This window comes from Vanellus vanellus, assembly GCF_965231255.1.
Source record: "Vanellus vanellus genome assembly, chromosome: 2".
NCBI classification, from domain to species: Eukaryota; Metazoa; Chordata; class Aves; order Charadriiformes; family Charadriidae; genus Vanellus; species Vanellus vanellus.
This window is the reverse complement of record NC_138906.1, coordinates 5549509-5567341: the sequence shown is the minus strand read 5'-3', so window position 1 is coordinate 5567341 and position 17833 is coordinate 5549509. Positions and strand designations below refer to the sequence as shown.

At 42.6% G+C, this 17833-nt stretch overlaps 1 protein-coding gene across 3 annotated transcripts in view; it reads right to left on the bottom strand.

Annotated features, from left to right (window-relative positions):
* Window positions 1-411: 411 nt before the first annotated feature.
* Window positions 412-17833, bottom strand: part of CRHR2 (corticotropin releasing hormone receptor 2) — a gene marked incomplete at its 5' end in the record, with an annotated part of 163267 nt that continues 145845 nt past the window's right edge. For all 3 annotated transcript variants that reach the window (XM_082499549.1, XM_082499548.1, XM_082499550.1), the window contains 3 exons: window positions 412-628; window positions 14314-14355; window positions 16059-16194. In XM_082499549.1, the coding sequence (XP_082355675.1) occupies window positions 488-628; window positions 14314-14355; window positions 16059-16194 (319 nt within the window). In that variant the 3' untranslated portion in view covers window positions 412-487. The remainder of the gene's footprint in view (window positions 629-14313; window positions 14356-16058; window positions 16195-17833) is intronic.

Sequence of the window (17833 nt, the reverse complement as noted above, 5' to 3'; positions counted from 1 at the left end):
ACAGTCCTGCAGAGAAGAAATTTTTACAAAGAAACAAGAAAGAGACGGGCTATCTATACACCAAACTGCTGAAATCATTGGGAATCAATGTACAGGGTGAGATGGGCAGTGTGTTAAAAATAGTCTTTGTTCACCACAATAAAGAATGGGAAAAAAAAAAAAAAGAAAGGAGAAAAAAAATTGATTGTTCCTGCCAGTGCGCTGTTTTAGACTTTGTATTGTGAACTTCCACAAGGTGCAGTCAGTGTTCAGTCTCTTTCTTCTTTGAATCTGTTTCACCACGCCTACTCGAAGAGCTTTTGCCTGGTTGCCTTAAAGCAGCATCACGAATATGGGAGATGAGAGTCCACAAAAATATGATGGGCACCTCATTGAGAAAGAGAGCAGTGAAGAATAAAGGAACAAAGTTTGAAGAAAGGCGCTCGGGGAGAGTGAAGAAAGAAGAACCCTGAAGGCCACCATGTGGTGCATGTATGTGCGGGACATATCACACGGCTGCGGTTTGTTTGATGCTATGGAAGCTGATTCGTGTCGGAGACGTGGGGATAGACATGGCACGTGCCACACGCACTCGGAGGGAGTGATGGTCTTGCCAGCGGTGCCATCTTTTCCTAGCAGCAGAACGGACCTGGTAAAAAAAAAGGAAAGAACGTGAACATTAGAAAACTCAGGTGTCCTCTGTAAAGGGACACTAGACAGCTCTGAGACAAATGATACATGTCAAGCCAGTGAAACATCCAGGGCTTGATTCAGCTGCATAAACACGGACATCTAGTTTGCTTGATATTGTCCTGGGTACTGCACTCTGGGAAACCATGGGTTTCACATCGCTCATGTCTCACGTCTGACGTCTTAAATATCCCAGAGCATTTCATATGACAATAAATGTATAATCTTATACAACTGAATCAAGCTCTCAAGATGGATGCACCTGACGGAGGTCATAGAGGGAACTATCACAGGGCCTGTAGTTGCCCCTGCTTCCCATATATGAAGGGGAATCGCAGATCATGTAACTAAACATTGGTGTCTACAACACAGACACACTTGACCTAATCCCTGTGACCATCTGGCATAGGCAGTGGAGAGCTACTCTACAGTCAACAGAAGGTCAAACAAACAGCAGGTTACAAACCAACCAGATCAATCTTGAACTTTAAGTGCATATTTTGTTGCATGAACCAAAGAGAAAGTCCAGGAGCTGTGGCAAGAGAAGACAGGTGGTAGGAACCCTAGCCTCAAACACAACGGGAAGGAAAGCTTGAGATACTCCCAGCATAGAGTGTAATCAATTCCTGCCAAATCACTGGCATAGAAGACTCAAAGTCAGAAGCTGAAATAAAACATTTAGACCGATTTCTGGATATTCTTGTTGATGTCTGCTTACTGTAGAGACGAGAGCAATTCAGACCTCTAATCTAGGCAGCAAGGTAGGCCTACAAAATCAGGTGAGGCGAATCTGGGCCCGGCTTCTTGGAGAGTCAATGGGTAATTGCACTCATGACACTTGGAAAGGATGTTGACATTCTGCTGCCAACCTGAAATCCAGTCAACTTTGAAAAAAGAGCATACATACAACCTCTCTATCAAGCCAGGGCCTCCTCTGCCAAAACCACATTTGTTTAGAAAGTGGGTTTATAAATAATATAATGTAGACATTACACCTCAGCTACTGACCCACCGTTCTCTTCCTGACAGAGAGAAACAGTCAGTATGGTCAAAGGGCACAATTCATCTCCTAGAGCAGATGTCCAAAGTAAGACAGATACTGTGGTCAGATGAAGACTACCTCTTTCCTTTGATTAGCTATAACGTGAGTCTAGACAATTAGCTCTGCTTTAGATGACTGGATTATAAATTTAGCTAAATATAGAAAATATTGATATCTTACCCTGAATGTTTTTCAATCTTTAATGTACCTATCTTCACGGCATCCCTCAAAAGTAAAGGAGTGCTGTTATCCCCATTTTACCACTGGCAGGCTAAAGCTTGGGTATTATTAGCAGTGATGTTGTTGTAGAGTAGACCTCAACATGGATCAGCTACCATGGCAACTGTTCGAGACCCGGGATGAGCTTGCACAGCCTGTGTGAAACCCATGCTGGCACAGCTTCTCAGCTATCAGCACTTGAGGTAGATCAAAGCCATCCTGGGTGCATCTATAATCACCACTGGGATTGCAGGGAAGGTGGTGTTGAAACAAATTGTCCAAAGGTGAACAGCCACTGCTTTTCTCCATTTCTTTTAAAACTTTGGGCCTGTCTTCAGATGCAGTTTGAAGTCTACTCAAAACACAAGGAACACACACTCCCCAACCACACTTCAGACCCAGAGTCATGATGGGTTGACTCAGCCGTATGCTACTACAGTAGAAGCTGGCCTGGACTGCTGATTTTCACTATATTATCAAACTGACCTCTCTGGCTCACTGAACCCTCCGGTTTAAACACGAGAAACAGCAGAAAGAAGATGCGTCCCAGTGTTGCACCCTCCTGGATGCCCAATGTTTGCAAACCTATCATGATTCTACCTGGAATAGCCAAGGGATGCTCATTTCTGATTCTGGATTTAAGGGTGCATATAACACACACCCAAAGGCAAATAACACGTGCTAGAGTACATACACGGCCAGGGGGGGATGCATCTCATCTGAAAGCTTGATACCTAGTCTTGACCAACGATTTATGCTTTCAGTATAGACAATGGAGAAAGAGAGATGATCCCTCTAAGCAGGTGAGTTAGATATGTGGTGTGAGTAAGTCCTTGCTCCATCTTGCTCCTCTGAGTACAAAACTAGCTTAGCTAAATGTTGGGCACCTAAGGCAAATGGTATAAGTAACATGTAACATGTCAGAGGGGTAACCAGTGTCCTGAAATTGTCCCATGAAGAACATGGGACTCACTCTGCAGAGGGATGCTGCTTCTCAAATGCTCATTTCTCCCCAATGTCACCAGATGCTGAGATACCATTAGAAAAAGTTTTTTCCCCTTTCTGCTGCAGTGAAATTCACCCTTGTACAGGGAGTCTGTGATTCACTTGAGTCCTTCAAAGAAAGAGGTGAATTTCTTCATCTCTGGTGCAAAAAGCAGAGAATAAATCTCTGCATACAGCACAGTCTTGCTAAAGATGTTAATAGCAGACTGGCAGTCCTGTGAATTCAAGTCCCAGTTACTCCTACAGCAGCATTTCATTGGGTCACGACAAGGGGTTGTCACCTGGTGGGCTTTTTGTATTTCTGACCAACTTGTGTGAACAGATACTTACTCAGCCAGTGAAGCCAGATTAGATTTATCATTTGTGCTTCAAACCAATCAAGTCAAAAAGAGTCACCTGGAGATAAAGACGTGAGTCTAAACAAGCAGTTGTCCGAATGGCTTTTATGATACGGTTTGCTTACAAGCTTTGACAAGAGGATAAAAAGTAGTAACAAAAGTGCTGTCTCCTTGTACAGCTGGAGCCATTCCTAACAGACTGAGCACATGGAAATAGACTCTGCACTTACAGAGGTGAGTACAAAGCATTTCTTAATGACAGAATAATTCACTGCAATTAGGATGTGACCAGAGCGCAAGCAGAAAAGGTTAAGCTCAAATATATCTCTTACAACTGAACTCAGAAACAAATGCCAGCTTAACTTTAGGTCAAGAAAGAAAAAAAGAAATCTGGCTACAACTGCTATAATAACATGTTAAAAAAGACACCATAAAAAGCTATTACACAGCGAAAGAGTAATAGAAAAAGATAAAGCAAAATAGCAACTTCAAACCTGGTTGTTAATCTCCATGAAAGCAGCTACGCCTATCTGTTAAGCATTTGTAGAGTCAGAACCATGTCCTAGAGTCAGCATTAGCACATCTATGACCTGAAATTAACAGCACTTGCCCATAAAACCCCAAAGATTCTACAGGCTATTATCAGCGGTTAAAGCTTAACAATACTCTCAGGAATACAAATTATCAGCTTCACCTCTATGTAACTTTAGTCGCTCGAGATGACAAAGTTTATCCATGCTGCTGAGCAGAGAGCTCAGTTCTCCGTGTTGACCCTTGGTCTGTCTTTTTCTTGCTAACAGTTACTCTCTCAAAATTACCCTTTTCAGCTCTTTGCACTTTGCGTACTGAGAATAATCACAGTTTCTGAACATGTGATCAAATCAGATTTACCAACATATTTGTGCCTACAGAGTGTGGGCACTGCTCTCAGCAGGATTGCTTTAGAGCAGTCAAGAGAAACAATTCAGGTGATGGGATGGAGAGAAGTCAGTGGGTGGAAGGTTTTCTTTCCTGATTGGATCACCTAATTGAGGAGTTCTCACTCTTCCAGACCACATATGACAATCACTAAAAACCACATCTGATCATATAAATTGTTAAAAACCTCTCCTCAGAAGAAGAAGAACAACAAAAAGAATGGACGAGATGGAGAGGAGGATAAAAAATGCAGAGAAGGTTTGCTTCTGATAAAATAGACATCAACTTTGTATTGCTATTACTTATGCTAGACAGTGGCTGCTGGCTAATTTCTTGCAGCCATCAATTAGAAATGAACTGAAGAAAGAGCCTTTAGCAACACTAAAAATCAGTTTTGGGAAAAAATGTCATGTCTTATTAGCAGAGAGGAAGAAAGCTTGATCCATTTACACAGTGCTTAGAACAAAGGGGTCCATTCACTTGGGGTTTCTTGATGTAATACTAAAATATAATACGAGTAATGAAGGTAAAAAGGAAGGGTCTGATAAGAAGAGTAGGATTAAATGAGCTGTCATGGTAATGGAAGCTGGAAGTAAGTCTATTGGGCCACCACCGTAGTCTGTCCCAAGAACATCTCTCACATGAAAGTGGTAACAAGTGAGGGGCAGAGGGACAACAGGTACTTTCTGACTACAGAATAATCACGGTGTTCAGTAGTCTGTGGCTACATGACCCTAATAAGTTCTTGCTTTGCTCATATGCAACTTCTTACTCCCAGAAAACCTTAACCAAAGACAAATGAAATAAATAAAAAAACTTTATATAGATCTCAATGGCCTTTGAAATAGGTTGATTTTTGCTCTAGAAAATAAGTTCCACCTACACTTAAGCACCTTTGTGCCATGTTTTAGATCTTTGTGCTGCAGTTGGAGGTAACTGGAGAATAACTTTGGACTTTCATAGAATCATAGAATGGTTTAGGTTGGAAGAAACCTTGAAGATCACCAAGTTCCAACCCCCCTGCCATAGGCAGGGACACCTCCCACTAGACCAGGTTGCTCAAAGCCCCATCCAGCCTGGCCTTGAACACCTCCAGGGATGGGGCCTCAACAACCTCTCTGGGCAACCCGTTCCAGTGCCTCACCACCCTCACAGTGAAAAATTTCTTCCTAATGTTTAATCTGAACCTGCCTTCTTCTAGTTTAAAGTCATTCCCCCTCATCCTATTGCTACATGCCCCAGTAAAAAGTCCTTCCCCAGCTCTCCTGTAGGCCCCCTTTAGGGACTGGAAGGCCACAATAAGATCTCCCTGGGCCTTCTCTTCTCCAGGCTGAACAGCCCCAACTCTTTCAGCCTCTCCTCATAGGATAGGTGCTCCAGCCCCCGGATCATCCTCATGGCCCTCCTCTGGAGCTGCTCCAACAGGTCCATGTCCTTCTTCTGTTGGGAACTCCAGAGCTGGATGCAGTACTCCAGGTGGGGGACTTTAAACATCTTTGGTTATGAATGGCGGTGCAAATTGTGGAAAAGTTGATGAAGATATATTCAATCTTATTGTGAGCTACAATTAAGCAAGAGGGACTTTCAAGCAATGTCCATATCAGCAAAAGGGAACTGGTTATGCAGACTTCAAATTTCAAGACACTGGTCTCACTGCATCTCACCGCAGTGTAAGCCACTTCCATGAAGCTCCTGAAGCCCTGGCCTCTCTGTGTCCAGCAGGGACATAGGAAAGGCCACAAGGTATTGGCAACAGTTCATCAGAAAGACACAACTGAAACAGATCAGTTGAAATCTACCCCCATTTGGGTGAATCATCGCCTATAAATGAAATGAGGGAGATCAGCTCAACTGCGTATGTGTATGTATTAGACATCTAATGTTAGGGGGATAAATCTCACCCACTACATAATAGAATTTTAATGTAATGTGATGCCTTGCATGATAACTTGAAAGTCTTCCGAAGGGTTAGAGTGTCCCTCAAGGGAGGAGGGACAGTAAATTCTGGATTTAACAGTAAATGCTGTGAAGAAGCCTATGGGTCAAGCATCTCCAGATCCTTGGAAGGATTAAGTGCAGTCCTGAATGGAAACGAAGAAACAGAACGGCCTAAGCAGAGAGATCACTGGACTGATAGACCTGGGGATCTGCAGATGCGGAATGCTAACACTCTCAGAGAGATAAGACTGAGTCTTTATCTATTTTTTTTTGTAAATAAAGTATGTCACTGAGCAACTATATGTATGTCCTACAGCCGCATCTCACCGTATTGATATGGCTTTACAAGGCTCCCAGTAGAGCCAACCTCTCAGGTTAAAGATGGTCATATAACCATTAAATAAAAAACGGAACCAAACATCTCTCTAAATATGTCATTATCAGTGTTTAATCCTCCTAAGGTAGGGAAGGGATTTAGTCAAAACAATCTGTGAGGCTCAAAGGAAACAAAAATGAAGCTCAGGTGGAACTCTTCCCCCACCCCCCCCCAAAAAAAAAAGCCCACATCACACCACTGTTTTACATAACGTTGCTAAGTTTCTTTTTCTCCCTAAAAAAATTAGCCTGCTTAACCGGTCTGCAATTCATTTTTTTGCCAGAGACTTTGGCAGCCATTCCATACAACCTGGTAACAAGTAGATAGTTTTGCAGCACCTGCCAGATTGGGATGCTGAAGTTTTATTTCTGAGATCACAACAATGTGATTTGGTTATCATATATAACTATTTGAGAAGCTAGAACAGTTCTGACTAGTTATAATGATCTGCCACACATTTTAAGGTGGAAGGAAATGCTGCTCCTTTCTTCTGGACAACAAAGAACCAGAACTAAGCACTAGACAGAGAGTCTGTGAATTCTATCAGCCCACCTCAAGCCTCTGTGATTTTTGTTGTGGAGTGCCCTGGAGTCACACTCACAACAGCAGTGGTGTAGCGAAAAGAAAGATGGGGTGGGGAAGGACCCTCAAACCAGTTGCTACCTTTCACCATGCCTGGCCTTCTCATTTTTTCTCTCTCTAGCAGGACCCCAGTCTGAAGTCACCTACTGGAGTCACAGCAATGAAGGTGACTTTCTACCAGACACACCTGGGTGTAGGAGATGGGTACTGACAGGAGACTGCATTCTGGTAATGAACTGCTGCCTGGTGGTCCCAAAGGGAAGGTTTGATCCCTTCAGTTGGCTCTATATTGACCAGGCATCCTCAGGGGCATTTAGGAGTAGCACTCATACTCGTAATGTTGGGCACCTTTGCTCAGAAAGCAATCGTTGTGGGAGATGGAATTAAACTTCAGCCCTCTAGTCCACCCCCATATTCATATTTATTCAGTGATTTGAAGGAACGCTTAATGCATGCCCTTTGGGTTCAGAATGATTAATGTGAAGTCTGCTTAGCTTGATGGGCAGGTGGATGACTAACCATTTAGGTGGTGATTCATAGCTGGCAATTATAATGAATAGCCTCCTAAGATGATCAGATCAAAGTAAGCCACTTTGAGCCTAATAGATTTTGAGAGACAGATGGCGCCCGGGTAAAGGGTCAACACAAAAAATTTAAACATATTTATCCTTGCCTTGCACCTTGTTGTGAGAATAATTTACAGTGCCATCTAACGAAGTATCCTGTTTTATTCCTCTCTGGTTATGGTTTCTCTTTAAGTCAGCTAATTGCTTTCCATTTTAAATGTTAATTCAGAGCTGATTATTGATATTGACCAGATAATACTAGAATCTGAGGCCGGCTTGAGCTAAGAATTCATGCTTTGCAGGATAATTTCAGACACAGGCCTTGCTACTTATGTATCCTTCCAGGACATGGTTAGAAATGAAGGACAGACACTTTGTTATGGGCATAGGATGAATGAATTATAGAATAATTAGAAGGGACCTCAGAAGGCCTCTGGCCCAATGACATGATTAAAGCAAATCTAACATAGAAATTTTGTCCGGTTTTGAAATTATGTCAAAGCCTTATCCAGTCATTTTGAGTACACCCAAGGACAGAGATCTCAAAACACCTCTGGGCCTCTCTTCTAGTCCTTAAACATCCTCACTCTAATTTTTTTTTTCACCATGTTTAATCAGGACTTCCCTTCTTTCCTTCTTTCAGTTTGATAGTGGAGACTGCTCATCTCCGTCTAGCCCTTCACCAAGCACTATCACTTCATAAATTTGGGTAATTCTCACATGCAATCACCTTCATTCACAAGCCCCCTGTTATGGTACAGCTGTGTTACTATCTGCCATTATGGTTGGTAAGGTTTCCAGGGGTCAGAGAACTCTCTGAGGGATCCGCACTGGTGGCTATTGGAAATGAACAAAGCACCTAATAACAAGGATAGGTGTTGTCTGGAAATGGGGATCCTTCTTCCATTATCCTCTTGTTTCCGTTGTGTCTTTGTTGAGGTAGCAGGAGTGGAGCAAGCCCTATCAGTGAAGTTCTCATTCCTCTGGAGGTTTACCAGTAGCTGGCTGGAAATATTTTATTTCCTTTTCTGGCAGATGCTGCAGCATCTGAGATTTGACCTCCCCCCCTCCAGACTCCAACAAACATAGCTGTAAGACCAAAGGTAACACAACTATACAGGAAGATATATTTGGAATATGAAACACTATAAACACATTCTTTCCCTCTCTGAAATATTTTGTTTTCCCTCAGGAGAAAACCATCACTAGCAAGGAGGTCTGGCTAAGAAGGTAGATACCACACTAGAAGTGGAACTGGAGGGAAGATCCATCTTCCTTTAAAGATGTTTTATCTGGAAACAGTCAAAGAGAGAACATAAATGCTGGGAGTGCTGTACCTATCTGCCTGTGAGGAGAAAGTGCATACTAAAGACCTGAAATAAGACCCTGGAGACGAAAGTATGAGGAACCCTTAAGTGAGCTGTGAGCCTAGAGATCAACAAAGAATGATTATTGTGCTACTGAGTGTCACTGCTGCCTTCTGATGTCTTCCTTTGATGCTCTCCTATGAAAAGCCAAAGGTGTCAACTGTCTTCATTGGCCTATTAACAGTCAGCCTCTTTTGGTACTGAAACTATAATGAGTATTTTTCCCGTGTTGCATATCATGCAAACAATTATAAGGCTACTCTACATATGCCTGAAGACTATAACCTTCACTGAGCATTTTTTCAGTTTCAGGTCTGGCTGTGACCTGGACAGGACAGCAATGTTTTTATCTAACATTCAGTTCTCAAGATCATTGACAGAAAAATCAGAGATACCACGCGAGATGAATCGCACACCAGACACCCTTTTGAAAGCCAGGCTTTAATTAAACACATGCTGTCAAGTTCAGTTACTGGACTGAATTCATCAGCTTGTACTACAGAGGCTGAAGAGATGATTTAGTGGTTTCTATGGGTCTATACTCTCATCCAAACTTACACAAGGATGAGAGATCATGAAAGCATATCCCTGATTATACATTATTAGCTAGTTATAAGCAAACTGATCTAGGTAGAAAAAATTTCATCCACTAAAAAAACCTAAAAATTGTCCAACAGGAGTTTTATGGAAATGCATTCTCTTCAGCCCAGTTTCAAGCCATTGTATCTATCCTTGTACCACAAAACTCCATTTTAAACTTTTTTTTTTGATCCAGTTTTATATGAAATTAAATTCAGTCTTGTCATCTGTGAGTTGATGGAAAAAAATTTGAGCTTCTTGATTTTTGCAGTCATTGAAAAAGAAGTTCATAACCTACATTCATTCTTTTAAATCGGTATTTAACGTAAATGCATACATATTTTTCATTATGCCATCTCAGAAACCTCTCTTCCTCAATTTTCTTAGAAGTCCAGAGATGCTCTTTACCACTCAGATTAGATGAATTTTGCATATTTTTGCCCTCCAGCACAAGTAGATTTTTTCTGTGTCTAAAAAATACAACTTTTTTCTCCATAAAATCTCTAGACAAAGTAATATGAGTCCAGTGCCAGTGGCCTCTCATGCCCATCCATGGCACACACAGTTTGTTCAAAAGACCTTCAAAACTTTTCAGAAGCAATAACACATAAAAAACTGCCAACTTTGTATCTAAACTGTTTCTTCTCCTTAGGTTCACTGGAATAACTTGTGTATAATGTGTTGGCTTGGAAAGACATTCATATGCAAAATCTGAAGGATCATATCTCCAGTAGAAGGGCCCAAATGATACACGCTCTCTCAAGACCTAGTCAATCGGATTAATCCTCACTGCAGCCAACAAAGACAGTCCAAGGTCTGTGTGAAACATTGTTGTGGAAATAGGGAAAGGCAGATGTTTGTATTCCCGGGTCAAACGCCCGCTCCAAAGCATAAGGAAATCAACTCGTCCCATTTGAAATTCTTTGCATGGAATACAATTTAATAGCTTCACTTTTTCCCTTCAATGATCCCAGTGCTGAACTGTCAGATCAAATCACTGCAAAATCAGGACGAAGACCTTTTATGGTGATATCTTGTATTACCAAGGTGCCATCTTCAGTTAGAGTGCTGGAGGCACTGCCTTCTCCACTAGAACATCAGATCTATTCAAGCAGCACAGTTGTGTAACTTCTCTGATCTGGGGCAAAAGAGCTCATAGGAAGAGAAACACTCTAAGTCATCAGGACATGTTTGTTTAAATCAAGGGAGGCTACAAGACATTACAGAGAAAAAGCTCTTTTCTGTTTCATTTGGTAATTTCTGGTTCATCTGTGATCCATATTGTTTGAGCTCTACTACAGACAGTTATTGGAAGTTTGAAAGCACTTAGTGGCATCTGTATCTAATATGAAATGGTAGAGATGCAGCTGAGATCACAGCATTTTTAAAGCTTTAAATTAATGGATTTTCCAGCCTTTTTGCTTGTGTCATCATTAAGAGCAGGCCCGGCACTGTGTGGGATGAATAACCTGTTAAAGACTATCAATCACATGCATTTAAAGAACCCAACTCTGTCATAACTGGAAAACCTGAAGTATTAAAAAACTTCCGAGATGGCAAGTCATCAGCCCATCTATCACAGCGACAGGAACACCAGACTCAATGAAGAGATAATAATTCAACAAGACTTCAACGATATTTATAAAGATTTCAGGCTACTGAAAGGCTACGACTTACAGGCTGTTTTCCCCTTTTAGAGCAAAATCTGCTATGAATTTCTCTAGGAGTGCTGGTATCTCATGTGGATTGAGTGGCATTTCCTTCATCACCTCTTCTAGTACGGATGCCTCTCTGAGAGCAACTGATGTCTGGAGAATGACATTTTGGAACTTCTATACTTCTGATGTGATGGTGTTCACATTCACAAAGAAATACAGGCTTTTTCATAGCAGATAACTGAGGAAAACAAGACATACTGCAAATCTAACTGAGCAGTAAATCAGTATGGCTTTCACTGCTTAGAGACAGAAGTTTACAATAAGAAAACACACTTTTCCTACGCTAACAAGCGAGGCCTTCATATGCGCCTCAGCTGGCACCATCGGCTGGGCAGCCCTCTCACTTCACAAGGAGGCACAACACAGCATTATTGCAAGCTTTTGCAGTGTGATGTGATGTGGCCTTCACGATGTGATCCAGGAAACGTAAGCTCTTTTTAGAATGCTTTACGAGTATGTGGAGATCTAGGGAGGACAGGCAGTATCACGAAGGAGAGCTTTTATATATTACAAGAGGGATGTGTTTTTTTTCTGGACAATATGATTACAAACGCAGAAAGCTCTGAAAATTCACTGAATTTACTACTTGTTTCTAAGCTGTGAAGATCTGAAGCTGGAACAGAGCAGGAAATTCCATCCTTTAAAATCTTTATGATACTTCAAAACCACTCCCACAGTACTTTAGGATGAGTCCAAAGCCCTTTCACAGTTTTGAAGTGGACAATGCTGCAATATCTGGGGGGTTTGGACGGGGGTACATCTCAAAGAAGTAGAGAGTTACCATGATTTAGCCAGTCAAGTGGAAGCTGCACATCAGATGTAAACATATGGCTATAGGGAAGGTTTCGCTCACAAATTCAGCTATTTGTAGGTATCTACATGTCAGCGGAACGTCTAGGCACGCATTATGGTCAGTGGAGAGCTAGTCCATACTGTCAGCGAAGACTAGAGTTACTCAGGTGATCAAATGGAGGTGTCTATTGTAGGCTAAGCTGATAACAACAAGATTGTACAGACTGGCTTGAACTAGTGACCTGGAGAGCTTGTGCCATTTGAGAGGCCCCATTGTATCCCACTTGGCTTCCCATTTCCCAGTTGGAAGGTATGAATCTTCTATAGATCCTGTATCTATATCAGCACGTGGATGCTGCAGATTCTCTATCGCCTCTCAAGTGGCACTAGATGTTTAGGGAAATGAATTCAGATCACCTAGATCACCCAAGCTGGGTGTCTTAACCTTGAACTGACTCCCACAGAAATGCCCATTCAGACTGTAATAGTAGCGTGACATAGCTGGGAAAATCACTGTTATGGAAATCATTCCATATCTGCCAGTAGATTGTTTTCAAGGCACAGAAGAAGTACGCGAGGTGAATCATCCAGCCTTTCAACAAGACCCATTATGTCTGAACTCATTTAAGTTACAGGAGACGGGAATTTGGCTGATGGCCTTGGACAGAGAACTTCAGACTGCTGTAGTGAAGGAGATATTTCTCCTGCTACAATGCAGCTGAAAGAATCCCAGAACAGCCGAAAGAGTGAAAGCCTGGTATGAACCGCCAACGGGTCCCAGCCCAAGTGCACAAAATGGAAGTGCATTGTGGGGATACAAAGTCCTGACTGACGATGAAATCATATGGCCCAGGTTCCACCCCTGATGTTCACTGTGGCACCAGTGAAATCAACAGAGAGGGAAGAAAAAGACAGAAAAAAAGCCGACTGTCTACATGGAAGATTTTCCTTCTGCATTAACAGTGTCAACCTGATGAATATGACAAGTACTACTGAAGAGACACGCCAGACTTCTGGGGCCTTTAACCTCACCACGTGTGCAGCACGGTGGCTCACGAGAACCAAGTATGGTCACGAGCAACTCAGACATAGGGCAAGGTTTCGAGGTAACTGTAGTCCCACAGTTAAGGTGCCTGCACTTTTGGGGGAAGACTTCACCTCCCTATTTATTAAGATGCAAACAGAGCTCTCAGAATTTATTGAGGGGAAGTTGGAAAGAGGACTGAGAACACTGCTGCCAGGATATAAAGGTGGCATGTGCCTAACCTGAGAAAGCAGTGTTGCTTCTTGTCAACATCACCTCAGAATTAATGAGGGAGAGGGGAAATGAAAAAAGGAAAAAAAAAAAAGTAGTGGTGCTTCATTGTCTGAGGCATAGAAAATGTTGCAGAAGAGAAGACACGTCCGTTCTTTCTCATAGTGCCACACAGGGAGCCCACAATGAAATTACGAAGCAGCACACACAAAATATAAACCAATACAGCAGGAATAACTAAGGCACGGAATTAATTTCTGCAGAGACCCAAATTTTAACTGGACAAAGGTGACATGCTTAAATGCGGGTAAATGAGACACTGGCAGTGCAAGCAGGAGAAAACATAGACATCTCTACACACTTTGGGGGTGGAAGTCAAACACTGAGGGATATTAGTGAAACGTTTCTTACTTGAGTAGCAGTACCTAAAATTTATTCTGAGGAATTCCACCAACCCTGTCCCCAGCCCTCTTTTCTGAATGCAACAGGCATTGATCACTCAGAGGGAGACATCCACACAGAAAAACCAACTCACTTAACTCAGCAGGGCAACCCCATTATAAAAACGGGTCACCTGACGCATATCCTTGACAAGAGCCCAGCTCCAAAGTAACGTTCATGTATTTCCAGAAATCATATTTGTAATTAATGAGAAGCTTCCAAGAAGTCTTAAACTAAAGAACAACAATTTTATAATCTGAGAAGACTTTTTTTCCTCTGCCCTGACCTCCCAGGCAATAACCTGAGTTTGATAAAGCTTTGTGAACAAAGGGCACCTAAAAGAGGGCTGGGAAATTCAGATGCACATTAACAGAAACTTCTGCAAGAGCAACAGGCTGATGGGATTATGACCCCACATAAAAACATCTCATGTCTCTACAGTCCGGTATTCCAAGTAGGTTCTACACCCCAAGAATTAATTACACTGACAGCAGAGGACACTACTTACCTCACCATTCAAGAAGCAGTAAAATACTGACACAAAGAAACCCTGGAAAGAACAGAAAGCAGACAGTTATTAGGTAAGTATCCTACCACGCAGAATCAGGGATGGAGCTTTATCCTGGGATCATCCTAAGCAAAATCACCATCACGTTGAGATCATCCACTTCTAGACAGATGAAATCTTTACTCTACAACTTCACGAGAAAATACTAAGTGCCTTGCAGCTCACGGGTGAGATATAGGAGCTACAATCTAGGCAGCCCTTCCACTGATAGAGGGGATTGCCACTGCAGCTGTGCTAAAGCACACCTACAGCTTCCAGGTGCCTCCCCGGAACGGCAGACCCCTCACAGGTTCATAGGCCATGCCTGCCAACGTTATGCAGGTGTCTCAGACACTTACAGAGGGGTGTCAAACGGCCTTAGATGGTCTCCTGTGGGCAAGGGTATCATCAGGTTGCTTACATTCATCTGAGCTGAATTGCTCTGCAGAATTTATTGACAGCAGTGACTAGAGACCTGTAATGACTGAAAAGACTGCAATGACTATAATGAAAGCTCAGATGATGACATGATGACGCTTTCATCTTTAAACCTGTGAGTGGAATCCTACCCGTTTTGCTTTCAGCAATGGACTGTAATTATTGTCACCATAAAGGAGAGGGTCCCTATGCTTGCTTTCTTACATATGCCTTCATAATACGAACAACAAAATAAGCAGTGTAGCGTTTTTGAGATATTGAGCATCAACAGATAAAAAATACAATTAATTTTAGGGAATGAGTAATGTAGATTGTTTCACTGGTAAACACTAAAGTTCTTCATAGATTAAAAGGGACGTTTTTCATTTTGGATAGTCAGTTGCGATTTCTGGGGGGGATGGTCTGTGTTTCAAAGCTCAACATGCAATCACTAAAACCAGTAATCCAATCATCAAAACTTTTGTAATCCATAACCCTGGATTTGGCTTGACAGTGTGTGTGCTGTATATTTGTATTGATATCCTGGGTATCAGATCACATTAATGTCAAACATAGTTCCACCCCAGTTCAAGAGGGTCCTTAAGCAGAGGTAAAGCTGTAGGAAGCAGAAATGGGTGGCTAAACACCCTTCAAGGTCTTCAGTCACTTTTGGGCTTGTGCCAAATCCAGAAAGCTAGGGCAATTACTCGTGTTCCACTGCCTTTTACATCCTGGCAGAACTACTATTAAATTCAGAGGATGAAGGAGACAGGGTAGGAGTTCTCAGCTGGTACAGTCTGATGGCTGAGTGCATGCACTGTTGCTGGAGGGCTGGGGAATACAGCGCATGTCTTAATCAAGCGAGCCCAACAGGTAGATGTTTCCCTTTGTTTTAGCAACATCTAGTCTAAGTCTCAGCTCACTGTGCGCTCTGTGAAGAGAGAGGTACCTTGGGAGGGTGATTCATCATCCTCTCTAAGGCAGTTTAGAATAGAAGGAAACAGCATCTCTCTCTCCATGGACTTTAGCTCCTCCAGGTGAGGAGCTGTAGCTATAGACTTAAACACAGTGCTAATGTTAAGGGAGATGAATCGCTCCAGTACACACCTGAGAGGAGATCTCCACTCCATATGACATGCTTATATATCTATTACATAACCATAAACAAAGCTGAGCTATTTTCAACTAATATTGCTACCATAACCTTCATTGCCCTAAGTTTCATGGCTGAAAAGCATTGAGGATCCTTTCAGCAGTACCTGATACCAGCTGTAAACTTGCTCTCTTACCTGAAAAGACTGCAGGAAGGAATTGAAATAGATGAAGACGATCTGGGAAATGTCATCTTCACCAGGGTTGACAAAGAAAAGCATATAGGTGATGCCTAGCAGAGGCAGAAGAACTAACGTTGCCTTCACTGCCTTCCTGTGGGCAGGAAACAGAAAAGACAAGTGAACACAAGAAAGAACAACTGTGTTATCTGAACCACCGCAGATTGCCACTCTCGAGGCATGTTGCTAGAGCATTTGCTAAGGATAGCAGCGGAAGCCTATATTTGCACAATGGCCAAATAATTTGAGCTTTTTCCCAGGAGGACATCCAAGTTTTAGGCACTTCTCAGCCTCCCTGCACAGGAACAGTCCCAAGGTTCGTAACCAGTTTATTGTGTAACCCAAGATGGAGGCTCCTAGAGTCCTCGGGCAATGAAGAACACAAGTTTCCTAGGGCTCAGGAAAGAATATTTAAGAGGGAACATGGTCACGTGTCCGAAAGGCTGGATAGGGTTTAGCAGGGGAGCAGGGAAAGAGTGACAGCCTCCCCTTGGGGCTGTGAAGCCAGAGGTGAGTTTGCTAGTTAGCACTTTCTGACTGGTGCCTGACCACCTGGAGAAACATGTTCTGGGAAAGCCTTTGCCTTTGAATCCTGTTATTTGTCCCCACACCCTGAACTCCAGGGTACAAACGGGAACCTTTTTTATATCCCTCCCTTTCTCTCTCTTCTTCCTCCAGACAGTTTCTGTCCTATCAGTGAGGCTTGCATTAGGCTGAAGCCCTGAGATTCTCTACAAGTTTGGTGAGTGATTTCTCGTACCTCAGGGCAACGTGGTAAGTGCACGACTTAGCTGCTGACCAGGGCAGGAGTGCTGTGCCCATGAGATCTGCTCTATGCCCACCTTTTTATTCTGTCTCTCTGCAACACCTGCACACCCAACTCAATTGGCCGTCTTATAAAAAATAAACAAGCATGTGTGGCACAATGAAGCATAAGTGATTATTAACAGAATTACCAGGCACTGATCTTTATTATAGGTGCTATAATAGTGTCTTGGGATGTCAGCTGCAGAACAGCACCTCATCGTGCTAGATACTGTACAAACACAGAAGGCTGCAATTTTGCTAAGTCTGTATAAATCTCTGTATAATGCTGTAAGAGGCAGATAAAGACAAGCGGGTAGGCAGGCAGGAGGGCACAAAAATACTGCCAGTGTCAGCACAGAGTGACAGTCTTAAAGTAGAATCATAGAATTGTCTAGGTTGGAAGAGACCCTTGGGATCATCGAGTCCAACCATCTACCCTACTCTACAAAGTTCTCCCCTACACCATATCCCCCAACACCACATCTAAACGTCTCTTAAACACATCCAGGGATGGTGACTCAACCACCTCCCTGGGCAGTCTATTCCAATGCCCAACCACCCTTTCTGTGAAAAATTCTTTCCTAATGTTCAGTCTAAATCTACCCTGTTGGAGCTTGAAGCCATTCCCTCTGGTTCTGTCATTAATTACCTGTGAGAAGAGACCAGCACCAACCTCTCTACAGTGTACTGTAGCTACTGTAAGTAGCTGCCACATCATTTTATATTTGCTTAACAAACCTTTGGAGTACTCGGCTTTAGAGCAGCAAGGCTTGCCCGAGGCTTTCCTGGAATTATATGGCTTTCTATTTAGGCTGTGAAAAAGAAGATACCCTCACAGAGCTTGTAGCGAGGGTAAGATCACCGTCATCTCTTCAAGGATGAAGGCAGTTAGGTTAGATTGCCTCAGAATCTAATCTCTCTACTGC